Source organism: Tachyglossus aculeatus, chromosome 26 (genome assembly GCF_015852505.1).
Source record: "Tachyglossus aculeatus isolate mTacAcu1 chromosome 26, mTacAcu1.pri, whole genome shotgun sequence".
Lineage (NCBI taxonomy): Eukaryota > Metazoa > Chordata > Mammalia > Monotremata > Tachyglossidae > Tachyglossus > Tachyglossus aculeatus.
The window spans coordinates 3,551,978-3,565,465 of NC_052091.1; the positions used below are offsets into that span (position 1 = coordinate 3,551,978).

Sequence of the window (13,488 nt, forward strand, 5' to 3'; positions counted from 1 at the left end):
CCCCGTTTTCCAGATGAAGGAACTGGGGCACAGAGAAATGAAGCGACTTGCCCAAGGTCACACAGCAGACAAATGGCAGGGTCGGGATTAGAACCCGGGTTCTTCTGACACCCAGGCCCGGGCTCCATCCGCTAGGCAACGCTGCTTCTCTGCTTTCCTTCCCCCCCTTCCCACCCTCCCATGGCAATCCCCACCCCCGGCTTGGCATCCAGGATCTCTTTCCCCTGTGGGGAACCAAGAAGGGCAGAGGGTACTGAGGGGTGTTCCCTGCTCACAGGGGAACCGGGTGCCATGGTATCCTCCACCCTGAAACTGGGCATCTCCATCCTCAACGGGGGCAACGCTGATGTTCAAAAGGTATTCATTCTTTCGGTCGTATTTATTGAGCGCTTACTGTACGCAGAGCACTCTACTATCTACTAAGCGCTTGGGGGAAGTACAATATGACTATACGCAGACACATTCCCTGCCCACAAGGAGCTCTAGAAGGGGAGGGAGGGGAGGTAGGGATCCCTGGAGGCGAGTGGGGAGGGGAAAGTAGGGGGGCCGGGGAAAGTAGGAGTGGGGGTGGGGGAGAGGTGGGGGGAGGGTCCTTGCCTGAGTCCTTGCCCCCCGTACCGCCCTTGCAGAAGATGCTGGACTATCTGAAGGACAAGAAGGAAGTTGGTTTTTTCCAGAGCCTGCAGGCGTTGATGCAGACGTGCAGGTACTCAGAGATTTAGAGGGAGCCGGGGTGAGGAGCCGGGGGGTGGGGGTGGTGAGGGGACACCTGCTTCATGCCCCATCCCCTGCAGCGTCCTGGATCTCAACGCCTTTGAGCGGCAGAACAAGGCCGAGGGTCTTGGCATGGTGACCGAGGACGGGACGGGTGAGCGCCCTCTCCCACCCTGGACAGCCCCTGGGAATCCGGTTCGGGGGGGATCCTGCCCCCCGGATGGGAGCACATAAACCTGCTCTCATTCTCACCTCATCCTCGTCTATGGAGCTCCATCCTGGTCTGACCCCCGCCTCCATCCCGGCTTGACCCCCGCCTCCATCTGGGTCTGTCACCGCCTCCATCCAGCCCCGTGCCTCCATCCTCAGCCCGTATTCCCATCCTGAGCTCATTCCATCTCCATTCCCTGGTTTAAGCTTCCCATTCCCCGTCCCAATTAATGCCCCTAACTCCGTTTAATCAAGTTTTCTCTTTGCCGTGTTGTGATGTGTAGTGCACTTACCTCTCTATTCCCCATCCCCACCGCCTCTTCTCCCCTCTTCTTTTTCTGTTCTCCTCTCTCTCCCGACCTTCCCTGTCTCTCTCCATCTCTGTGCCCTATGTACTCCCTCTTTCTCCCTGGACTCTCTCCCCTTCTCTCCCTCTCTCTGACGGCCCTGGTCTCTCCTGGTGCTATCTTCTCATTTCTCCCTGTTCTTTTTCCTCTTTCTTGTCTTCCTCCTCCACTTTTTCCTTCTCTTGCTTGTTCTCCTCTTCCTTCTCTTCCCTCTCCTCTTTCTCCTCCTCCTCCTTTTTTCCACCTCCTCTTTGTCCTTTCTCTTTCGCATCCTTTTTTCTTCTCTTTCTTCCTTCTCCTCCTCCTCCTCCTCTTTCTTCTTTCTCATCCCCCACCTCTTTCTTCTCTTTCTCGTCCTCCTCTTTCTTCTCTTTCTCATCCTCCTCCTCCTGGTTTCTCATCCTCCTCTTTCTCGTCGTCCTCCTCCTCCTCTTCCTCCTCCTCCTCCTCCTCCCGTCCGGCTGCCCCAGCCATCGACCGGCAGAATGGTAATTACCCTTCCCCAGCCCCGTGTGATGCCCCCCTCCCCTCAGCTCTGCCCTCCCCCTCCCCCTTTTCTCTAACGCGCCCAGCCCTGTTCAGCCCACCGCCCAACAGGCTGATCCCTTGCCCCGGGGATGAGGAGAGCCCGGCCCGGCGACCCCTTAGAGGCGGTGGTGTGGGCCATTACTGAGGAGTGGGACAGCATGGAGTCCCTTCCCCTCGAGAGATGGTCCCTGTCCAGGCTCGATTCCCCCTCCCAGTTGGCTCCTCTCCCCCTGCCATGGAGGAGGGGAAGCCCCCCACCCCACCTCACCACCACCGCCAGGTTGAAGTCAGGCCTCAGCATGGTGGTCCGATGTGATAACATCGATGGCACCCCTCTGCATCTGGCCAGCCACTGCCTCCCTCTGCACCTGCTGTGATTGACACATTGGTCATCTGGCTGTCATGGCCTTCCCCAGCCTGCCATGACTGGCTTCTCCAGATGTCTATTCTGATTGACCCTTTGGCTGACATGCCTCCCCGCGGCTCGCCTTGATTGACTGCCTCCCCAGACCCACATTGATTGGTTTGCCTAAGGTCCAGCTGCCAATCCCTCCGTCGCCGGTTGCCATTCCCCTCGTGTGACCATTCCCCCAACTAAACCCACTAACTCACTGGGCCTCCCGGTCTCCTGGGGCATCGGGGGGTTGGGGTGGGGGGGAATAAAGAAGGACCCAATGGATGTCATAGGGTGACCTTGGCCCCTGGGGCTACCCGCCACCATGAGGTCACCTTCCAGCCATCACTGGGGCCCTGAGGTGTCATCGGGAAGGCCCAGTGGTATCGTAGGGGCCTTGTGATGTCAGCGAGGTCACTCCGCTGCTCCCAGCAGCGCGGTGATGTCCCTGGTAGTGCCGCTCTCCTCCCCGAGGTGGTAACGGGGAAGGAGGGCGGCCGGTGCCCGGATCCTAGCTAACCTTATCTGAGTGTGCCGTGTGGTGTCGCCTGCCCCCGCCCCAGCCAAGCCCCCCCAGCCCCCAGCCTCAGACCCCCTGAGCCAGCTGGGTCCTTCTCCACCCCAGGAGAGAAAGTGATGGCGGACGACGAGTTCACTCAAGACCTGTTCCGCTTCCTGCAGCTCCTATGCGAGGGGCACAACAACGGTGAGGGGGCGGTGGGTGACCCGGGGGCGGGGGCTGCTTGGGAAGGAGATGAGGGATCAGGAGGGACTGGACCGGCAGCAGAAAGGGCAGGGGCTGCAAAAGAGAGGGACACCCCACCCCGGGAGAGCGGGCCCGGGACCTCCAGGAAGAACGGTTTGGCCGCTGTTCCTTCAGACTTCCAGAACTACCTGCGGACCCAGACGGGGAACACCACCACCATCAACATCATCATCGCCACGGTGGACTACCTGCTGAGGCTGCAGGTGGGGGTGGGAGAGGAGCAGCAGGAGGGGAGGCAGGGACGAGGGGCTGCCTGCTCGGTGGGGGTCGGGGGAGGGACCGCCGGTCTCCTCCTCATCCTGCCGACCCCTCCCTCCCCTCCCAACCCCAGGAGTCCATCAGCGACTTTTACTGGTACTACTCGGGGAAGGACATCATCGATGAGCAGGGCAAGAGAAACTTCTCCAAGGCCATGGCTGTGGCCAAGCAGGTTTTTAACAGCCTCACCGAGTACATCCAGGTATGTTCCAGGCCCTGAACTTGACTCCCCTTCCTCCCCACGCACCCCTGGCCCCGTCTCAATCAATGACTGGTATTTATTGAGGGCTTACAGTGTGCATTGTACTGTGCTGAACCCTTGGGAAAGAGCCCAATAGAGTTGATAGACACTTTCCCTGCCCTCAAAGAGTTTACAGTGTAGCAGATACTCAAGTAAATTATAAAGAAGGGGAAGCAACTGAGTCTAAGGTTGCTGCTGAAGAAGCAGAGAGCTTTTTGTTAATAATAATAATGGCATTTGTTAAGCGCTTACTCTGTGCAAAGCACTGTTCTTAGCGCTGGGAAGGAAACAAAGTTATCAGGTTGTCCCACGTGGGGCTCACAGTCTTAGTCCCCATTTTACAGATGAGGTAAATGAGGCTCAGAGAAGTGAAGTGACTTGCCCAAAGTCACACAGCTGACAAGTGGTGGAGCTGGGATTTGAACCCATGACCTCTGACTCCCTAGCTCGGGCTGTTTCCATTGAGCCATGCTGCTTCTCATTAAGAACGTAGTATATGCCAGGCACTGTACTAAGCAATGGTGTGGATACAACGTGGCTCAGTGGAAAGAGTGCGGGCTTGGGAGTCAGAGGTCATGGGTTCTAATCCTGACTTTGCCACTTGTCAGCTGTGTGACTTTGGGCAAGTCACTTCACTTCTCTGGGCCTCAGTTACCTCATCTGGAAAATGGGGATTAAGACTGTGAGCCCCATGCGGGACAACCCGATTACCTTGTATCTCCCCCAGTGCTTAGAACAGTGCTTGGCACATAGTAAGTGCTTAACAAATACTAAAATTATTATTATTATTATACAAACAAATCAAATTGGACACAGGCCCTGTCCCACATAATAATAATAATAATAATAATAATAATAATGGCATTTATTAAGTGCTTACCATGTGCAAAGCACAGTTCTAAGCGCTGGGGAGGTTACAAGGTGATCAGGTTGTCCCATGGGGCTCACAGTCTTAATCCCCATTTTACAGTTGAGGTAACTGTTGGCACAGAGAAGTTAAGTGACTTGCCCAGTCACACAGCTGACAACTGGCAGACCTGGGATTTGAACCCTTGACCTCTGACTCCAAAGCCCATGCTCTTTCCACTGAGCCACGCTGCTTCTCCATGGGACTCACAGTCTCATTCCCCACTAAATTTACAGATGAGGGAACTGAGGCACAGGGAAGTGAAATAACTTGCCCAAGGTCACACAGCAGACATGTGGTGGAGCTGGAATTAGAACCCATGACCTGAATCCCACACTTAGTCCTCTATCCTGCTGCTTCTCTATGTGTGGCCTGTATAGAAGATGAACAATGACTTTAGGTAGGAGTGGGAGAGTTGAGTGAGAAAATCGATGATGAGGGAGTTTCATCGTAAACACCCGAGGAGTTGGGAAGTCAAGCACAGAACATTGTTTTAGGAAAATGGCCCCGATAGCAGAGTGAAGTATGGATTGGAAGAGGGCGGGGCTGAAGGCAGGGAGGTCAGCGAGGAGGCTGAGGCTGTAGTTGAGATGGGCTGGGATGGGGGCTTGGACCAGCAAAGAATCAGTTGGGATGGAGAGAAGCAGAATGGCCTGGAAGTCAGAAAGACCTGAGTTCTAATCCTGACTCTTCCACTTGTCTGCTGTGTGACCTTGGGCAAGTGATTTCACTTCTCTGGGCCTCAGTTCCCTCATCCGTAAAATGGGGATTGAGACTGGGAACCCCATGTGGGACAGGGATTGTGCCCAACTTGATTAGCTTGTATCTACCCCAGCGTTTAGAACAGTGCATGGCATATAGTAAGTGCTTAACAAGTACTATTATTATTATTGATAATAATAATAAAGTGTACAATGGGGATACTTGTTCCCCCTTCTACTTAGACTGTGCGCTCCATGCGGGACAGGGACTGTGTTCGACGTAATGAACTTGCACCTATCTGAGTGCTTAGAACAGTTTTTGCCATATAGTAAGCGCTTAATAAATACCATACAAAAAAGAGGGGAAAGGGCGGATTTAGGAGATGTTGTGGCAATAGAGACTGCTTGTGAGACAGGGATGGGGGTTGGCAAATAATGATGGCTTTTATTAAGCGCTTACTATGCGCAGAGCACTGTTCTAAGCGCTGGGGAGGTTACAAGGTGATCAGGTTGTCCCAAGGGGGGCTCACAGTCTTAATCCCCATTTTACAGATGAGGTAACTGAGGCCCAGAGAAGTGAAGTGACTTGCCCAAAGTCACACAGCTGACAATTGGCAGAGCTGGGGTTTGAACCCATGACCTCTGAGTCCAAAGCCCTGGCCCTTTCCACTGAATCACGGTGCTTCTCTTAGCAAAGGCAATCATCCCGACCCCAAGGGTCTCCGCTGACTGACCCGAATGCCCATCCCTCGCCCACCTCGTTCTTGTCCCGGTGCTGAACCTACCCCCTCTGCCCCGTCTCCCTCCTCATCCTCCCCTCGCCACCCTCCTCTTCTCCCAGGGCCCGTGCACAGGGAACCAGCAGAGCCTGGCACACAGCCGCCTGTGGGATGCCGTCGTCGGCTTCCTGCACGTGTTCGCGCACATGATGATGAAGCTGGCACAGGTACGGGAGTCCACCCCCGATCAGCCCATTTCCCCGGGAGGTGGGATAGTCCCACCCTCCAGATTGGCTCCCCTCGGGTGCCCCGTCTGCCCGGCCCTTTGGCTCCCTGGGTTGGTTGGCTGGCAAGCCATTGAGAAGCAGCATAGCCTAATGGATAGAGCCCTGCCCTGGGAGTCGGAAGGTCCTGGATTCTAATCCAAACCCTGCCATTTGTCCGCTGTGTGACCTTGGGCAAGTCACTTCAAGCCACGCAATTGAGAAGTGGCATGGCACAGTTTCTTCTAGACTGTGAGCCCACTGTTGGGTAGGGACCGTCTCTGTATGTTGCCAACCTGTACTTCCCAAGCGCTTAGTACAGTGCTCTGCACACAGTAAGCGCTCAATAAATACGATTGAATGAATGAAATAGTGGACAGAGAGAAGGCCTGGGAGTCTGAAGGTCATGGGTTTTAGGCCCGGCTCTGCCACTTTCATTCGTTCATTCATTCAATCGTATTTATTGAGCGCTTACTGTGTGCAGAGCACTGTACTAAGCGCTTGGGAAGTACAAGTTGGCAACATATAGAGGCGGTCCCTACCCAACAGCGGGCACACTTGTCTGCTGTGTGACCTCAGGAAAGTCACTTCACTTCTCTGGGCCTCATTGGCCTCATCTGTAAAATGGGGATGGAGACTGTGAGCTCCAAGTGGGACACGGATTGCGTTCAACCTGATTAATTTATATCTACCCCAGCGCTTGGTCTGGCACATAGTAAACGCTGAACAAATACCATTTCAAGAAACCAAAAAAGAATATCGGAAGCCGGACCATCTCTCCTCATTCTCCCTGTCTGGCTCCTTCGACTTTCTCTGAATGGTCCCCAGGGGCCTAAGAAATGAGTCAATCACCAGTACCCTACTCCCGGACCCCCGACCCCCGACCCCCGACCCCCGGGATCTCTGATGGGCAGGTGTGGCTGGGATCAGGAGAGAGGGAGGGGGCTGCAGCCCAGGGGGCGCGGAGGAGGGGCTCCCAGCTCCCTCATCCCCCTTGTATATAAGTATATATGTTTGTACATATTTATTACTCTATTTATTTATTTATTTATTTTACTAGTACATATCTATTCTATTTATTTTATTTTGTTAGTATGTTTGGTTTTGTTCTCCGTCTCCCCCTTTTAGACTGTGAGCCCACTGTTGGGTAGGGACTGTCTCTATATGTTGCCAACTTGTACTTCCCAAGCGCTTAGTACAGTGCTCTGCACACAGTAAGCGCTCAATAAATAGGATTGATTGATTGATTGATTGATTGGGCTGAACCAAAGTGTGCTCTGTCCCCCTGGGCCGCGGCAGATGAAACCCCTCCCCCCGGGTCTGCGGGCCGGAGTAAGAACCGTCAGCCCCCTCCGCATCCCTCCCCCTCCCCCCTCGGTCCCCTGCCGCGTCTCCTGTGCCTCAGTTTCCCGCTTGTCTCCAAATCGCTCTACGTCCGTGTCTCTGCCTGTCTGCCGGCCCCCCAGCTTTCCCCCGCAGCCCCCTGCACTCCCCCCCACCTCCAACCCATCCTCCTGCGTCTCCGGCTGGGGTGCGGGGGTGTGGGGCTGTGGGGTCCCTCGGGTGGGGGGAGAGCCCGGACCCCCCGCCCCCAACCGTGCCCCTCCGTGTGTCCCCCTCCCGAGGGGCACGTATGGGCTCGGCTCCCCTCAGAGGGAAGAGGCGGGGGGGAGCCCTGTGTCCGGGGAGGGGAGCGGGGCCGTCGCCCCTCGCCCGGGTTGCAGGGCCACGGGGCCGTGACAGTGACGGAGCTGGGGGTCCGGGGGGCGGGGGGCGTCTGTCAGGACTCCAGTCAGATCGGGCTGCTCAAGGAGCTGCTGGACCTGCAGAAGGACATGGTGGTGATGCTCCTGTCTCTGCTGGAGGGTAACGCCCCCCTCCCTCCTCCTTCCTCCGACCCCTCCATCCTGCCCAAACCTCCATCCTGTCCCACCCCCATCCTGCCCCACCTCCATCCTGCCCCACCCCCATCCTGTCCCACCGCCATCCTGCCCCACCTCCATCCTGCCCCACCTCCATCCTGCCCCACCTCCATCCTGCCCCACCTCCATCCTGTCCCACCTCCATCCTGTCCCACCCCCATCCTGCCCCACCCCCATCCTGCTCCCACCCCCATCCTGCTCCCACCCTCATCCTGCTCCCACCCCCATCCTGTCCCACCTCCATCCTGCCCCATCTCCATCCTGCCCCATCTCCATCCTGCCCCACTCTCATCCTGCTCCCACTCTCATCCTGCTCCCACCCCCATCCTGCTCCCATCTCCATCCTGACCCTCCCCCATCCTGTCCCACCCCCATCCTGCTCCCACCCCCACCCTGCCCCACCCCCATCCTACCCCACCTCCACCGTGCCCTCACCTCCATCCTGCCCCTACCTCTACCCTGCCCATTCCCTGCCCCCCCCCACGTCCCCAGTTGTCCCCCTACAGCGGCCCCCTCCTGGTCCTCAACCTGGGGACACGACCCCCGCCCCCCACCCCACCAGACAGGGAGGGGGGAGCTGAGGCCAGGACGCCTAAGACCCCAGATGGCCTCCGGAGGGGCAGAGAAGGCGGGGGGGGGGGGGCTGATGGAGGCAGAGGAGGGGTCCGGGCAGCTCTGGCTGTGGCCCAGCCCGCCCCCCATGGCCCCCCACCCCACAGGGAACGTGGTGAACGGGATGATCGCGCGGCAGATGGTGGACATGCTGGTGGAGTCGTCCAGCAACGTGGAGATGGTGCTCAAATTCTTCGACATGTTCCTCAAGCTCAAGGACATCGTAGCCGCCGACGCCTTCCGGGACTATGTCACCGACCCCCGGGGACTCATCTCCAAGAAGGAATTCCAGAAGGTGAGGGCAGTGAGGAGGAAGGCCTCACCCGCTGGGTGACCGTCCCCAGCTCTCTCACCCTCTCTGGACCTCTGGGGCTCCGTGGGCTCCATGAGAATCTTAGCTCCAGCCGCATGACAGCAGGAGGGATACAAGTCAGACTCGAGGAAGGACTTCCTGGTGAGAAAGGATGGGGGACACCGGAGGCTGTGCTTCCTTCCCTGGGCATCTCTCTGCAGAAGAGAAACTCCTGTCTGTTCAGGATGGGAGAGAGAGATTTTCCAAATCCAGCTGAAGTGCAAAAAACTACCAGCAGAAGAAGCAGCAGCAACAGGGATGGAGGTTAATCAATCAATCAATGGTATTTGTTGAGTGCTTACTGAGTGCAGAGCACTGTGGCGAGCACTTGAGAGAGTATGATACAACAAAGGGAAGCGGCATGGCCTACCAGCCTGGGAGTTCTAATCCACTCCCCCACTTTGCTGTGTGATGTTGGGCAAGGCACTTGACTTCTCTGTGCCTCTGTTCCCTCATCTGCAAAATGGGGACGCAATACCTGTTCTCCCTCCAGCTTAGACTTTGAGCCTCATGTGGGACCTGATTATCTTGTACCTATTCCAGCGCTTAGTACAGCGCTTGGCGCATGCTATGTGCTTAACAAATACCACTATCATTATTTATCATTCTTGGGAATAATCATTACAGAGTTTGTAAAAATGTTCCCTGGCCACAGGGAGGTCACAGTCTAGAGGGGGAGGCAGACGTTAAAATAATTGTGTCATCGTTATATTACATAAATTACATATTTTATCAGTCATATAGAAATAATTATTAAAGTGCTGTGGGCTGAGGGTGGGGTGAATAAAGGGTACAAATCCACAGGCAAGGATAACAAAGGAGGGAAAGGGAGTAGGGGAGTAGAGAAGCAGTGTGGCTTAGTGGGAAGAGCACGGGCTTTGGAGTCAGAGGTCATGGGTTCGAATCCCAGCTTTTTCAATTGTCAGCTGTGTGACTGGGCAAGTCACCTAACTTCTCTGTGCCTCAGTTCCCTCATCTGTAGAATGGGGATTAAGACTGTGAGCCCCCTGTGGGACAACCTGATCACCTTGTAACCTCCCCAGCGCTTAGAACAGTGCTTTTCACAGAGTAAACACTTAATAAATGCCACCATTAAATGAGGTTTTAGTTGGGGAAGGCCTCTTGGAGAAGATGTGATTTTAATAAGGCTTTGAAGGTGGGAAGAGTGGCGATCTGTCGGAGGGACCGTCTATATATGTTTCCAACTTGGACTTCCCAAGCGCTTAGTACAGTGCTCTGCACACAGTAAGTGCTCAATAAATACGATTGATTGATTGATATCAAGGGGGAGAGCATTCCAGGCCAGAAGCGGGATGTGGGTGAAGGGTCGCTGGAGAGATGGATGAGATCAAGGTGCAGTGAGTAGGTTGGTGTCGGAGGAGGGAAGTGGGGATGCTGGGCTGGAATAGGAAACTAGCGAGGTGAGGCAGGAAGGGGCAAGGGGATTGAGCGCTTTAAAGCCAGTTTGACTGGAGATGGAGGGACTGCACTTACTGGGAGCCCAGTACTCGGAGGACCCCAGAAGCGCTGACCTCCACTCCCCCACCTTCGGACCTCCCGCCCCGCCACCAGGCCATGGACAGCCAGAAGCAGTTCTCTGGGACGGAGATCCAGTTCCTGCTTTCCTGCTCGGAGGCGGATGAGAACGAGATGATCGACTGCGATGAGTTCGCCAGCCGCTTCCAGGAGCCGGCCAAGGACATCGGCTTCAACGTGGCCGTGCTGCTGACCAACCTGTCGGAGCACGTGCCCCACGACCCCCGCCTCCACACCTTCCTGGAGCTGGCCAAGAGCATCCTGGAGTACTTCCGCCCCTACCTGGGCCGCATCGAGATCATGGGGGCCTCCAAGCGCATCGAGCGCATCTACTTCGAGATCTCCGAGACCAACAAGGCCCAGTGGGAGATGCCCCAGGTAGGAGCCTGCCGGGGTCATCCGGGCCAGCCCCCTGCCTCCGGGCGGTTACACCGACCTCTCCTTAGCACCATCCGCTCCCCCAACGCCCCACACACTCCCCCACAAGCACACAACAAACACACACACACGCACACTAGGCCGTGCTGCTTCTCCACAAATGCAATTATTATTATCAACAAAGTATTAGGGTGACATCATCACCCTGGGGCCTAGTCCTGTCCCAGCAAGGGGTCTCCAGGGGGATTCGACCAGAGCCAGCTGACCTGTCCCCCAACACACTCACACAAACACACTCACACAAACACACCACACACACACACACACACACACACACACAGCCATGCTGCTTCTCTACAAATGCAGTTATCAACAAAATATTAGGGTGACATTGACACCTTGGGGCCTAGTCCTGCCCCAGCGAGGGGTCTCCAGGGGGACTCGACCAGGGCCATCTGACCTGCCCCTCAACACATTTACACAAACACACACACACACACACACACACATGGCCATACTGCTTCTCTACAAATGTAGTTATTATCAACAAAATATTAGGGTGACATTGACACCTTGGGGCCTAGACCTACCCCAGCGAGGGGTCTCCAGGGGGATCTGACCAGGACCAGCTGACCCGCCCCCCCAACGCACTCACACACACACACACACACACACACACACACACACACACAAACACACACACACACACACGGCCATGCTGCTTCTCTACAGATGCAGTTATCAACAAAATATTAGGGTGACATTGACACCTTGGGGCCTAGTCCCGCCCCAGCGAGGGGTCTCCAGGGGGACCCGACCAGGGCCAGCTGGTCCCACCCCCAGACACCCTGATTCAGGCTCGCTCTCCCCCCCCGGCAGGTGAAGGAGTCGAAGCGCCAGTTCATCTTCGACGTGGTGAACGAAGGCGGGGAGGCGGAGAAGATGGAGCTGTTCGTCAGCTTTTGCGAGGACACCATCTTCGAGATGCAGATCGCGGCGCAGATCTCGGAGCCCGAGGGCGGACCGGAGGAGGAGGACGAGGGGGAGGAGGAGGAGGAAGAGCAGGAAGAGGGGGCGGCGGAGGAAGAGGGGGCCGGCGAGGGGCGCAGAGGGGCGGCCAAGGGGTCCGAGGGCCGGTCCGCCTTCGGGGAGCTGCTGGGGGCCGCGGCCTCCTGCCTCCGGCTCTTCACCTACCGGGCCCTGCGGCGCCGGGTCCGGAGGCTGCGGAGGATGACCGTGCGGGAGCTGACCACCGCCCTGGCGGGACTGGTCTGGGCGCTGCTGGCCCAGGTGGGCCGCAGCCTGGCCGGGCTGGCCCGGGGGCTGGCCCTCCTCCTCTGGGGCTCCCTCTTCGGCGGCGGCCTGGTGGAGGGGGCCAAGAAGATGGTCGTGACCGAGCTGCTGGCCAGCATGCCGGACCCCACGCAGGACGAGGTCCACGCGGACCAGCCGGCGGCCAGCAGCGCCGCGGCGGGCACCGAGCCCGCCCAGGAGCAGGACGGGCCCGAGGCCGAGGCGGCCTTCGCCGACGACGGGGGAGACGCCCCGGGCGACCCCGGGGTCGAGGGGGCCAAGGACGGGGGTCACTACCGACCCGGAGGCCCCGACGCCCCCGGGGGGCTGGGGGACATGGGTGACATGACGCCCGTGGAGCCGCCCACGCCCGAGGGGTCCCCCATCCTCAGGAGGAAGCTAGTGGTGAGGGCCCGGGGCTGGCGGGTGGGTCGAGGGGGTCGAGGGAGAGGCAGGACCGGCCGCTCAGCGGAATTCCCGCCCGCAGGGGGTCGGCCAGGACGAGGAGGAGGAGGAGGAGGAGGAGGTGGGAGAGGCACAGCCCCCACCGGAGCCCGAGAAGCCCCCCGAGCAGCCCCCCGAGGAGCCCCCCGCCGAGCCCGAGAAAGCCGAGTGAGTGTCCGACGGCAATCATCAGTCGTATTTCTTGAGCGCTTACTGTGTGCAGAGCACTGGACTAATCAATCAAATCAATGTCAATCGTATTTATTGAGCGCTTACTGTGCGCAGAGCACTGGACTAAGCGCTTGGGAAGTCCAAGTTGGCAACATCTAGAAACGGGCCCTACCCAACAGTGGGCTCACAGTCTAGAAGGGGGAGACAGAGAACAAAACCAAACCTGTTAACAAAATAAAATAAATAGAATAGATATGTACAAGTAAAATAAATAGAGTAATTGAATACGTACGAACATATATACATATATACAGGTGCTGTGGGGAAGGGAAGGAGGTAAGGCGGGGGAGAGGGAGAGGAAGGAGGGGGCTCAGTGTGGGAAGGCCTCCTGGAGGAGGTGAGCTCTCAGTAGGGCCTTGAAGGGAGGAAGAGAGCGAGCTTGGCGGGTGGGCGGAGGGAGGGCATTCCGGGCCAGGGGGAGGACGTGGGCCGGGGGTCGACGGCGGGACAGGAGAGAACGAGGCCTAACGGTGAGGAGATTAGCGGCGGAGGAGCGGAGGGTGCGGGCTGGGCTGGAGAAGGACAGAAGGGAGGTGAGGTAGGAGGGGGCGAGGGGATGGATGGACAGCCTGGAAGCCCAGGGTGAGGAGTTTCTGCCTGATGCGCAGATTGATTGGTAGCCACTGGAGATTTTTGAAGAGGGGAGTAACATGCCCAGGGCGTTTCTGGACA

General features: G+C 57.3%; 1 protein-coding gene across 2 annotated transcripts in view; it reads left to right on the top strand.

Annotated features, from left to right (window-relative positions):
• Positions 1–13,488, top strand: part of RYR1 (ryanodine receptor 1) — a 107,612-nt gene that overhangs the window by 83,584 nt on the left and 10,540 nt on the right. For both annotated transcript variants that reach the window (XM_038767613.1, XM_038767614.1), the window contains 14 exons: positions 278–357; positions 630–706; positions 795–868; positions 1,742–1,759; positions 2,819–2,899; positions 3,074–3,162; positions 3,291–3,419; positions 5,908–6,012; positions 7,833–7,914; positions 8,690–8,877; positions 10,507–10,848; positions 11,728–12,543; positions 12,578–12,592; positions 12,659–12,753. In XM_038767613.1, coding sequence (XP_038623541.1) covers positions 278–357; positions 630–706; positions 795–868; positions 1,742–1,759; positions 2,819–2,899; positions 3,074–3,162; positions 3,291–3,419; positions 5,908–6,012; positions 7,833–7,914; positions 8,690–8,877; positions 10,507–10,848; positions 11,728–12,543; positions 12,578–12,592; positions 12,659–12,753 — 2,191 coding nt within the window. The remainder of the gene's footprint in view (positions 1–277; positions 358–629; positions 707–794; positions 869–1,741; positions 1,760–2,818; positions 2,900–3,073; positions 3,163–3,290; positions 3,420–5,907; positions 6,013–7,832; positions 7,915–8,689; positions 8,878–10,506; positions 10,849–11,727; positions 12,544–12,577; positions 12,593–12,658; positions 12,754–13,488) is intronic.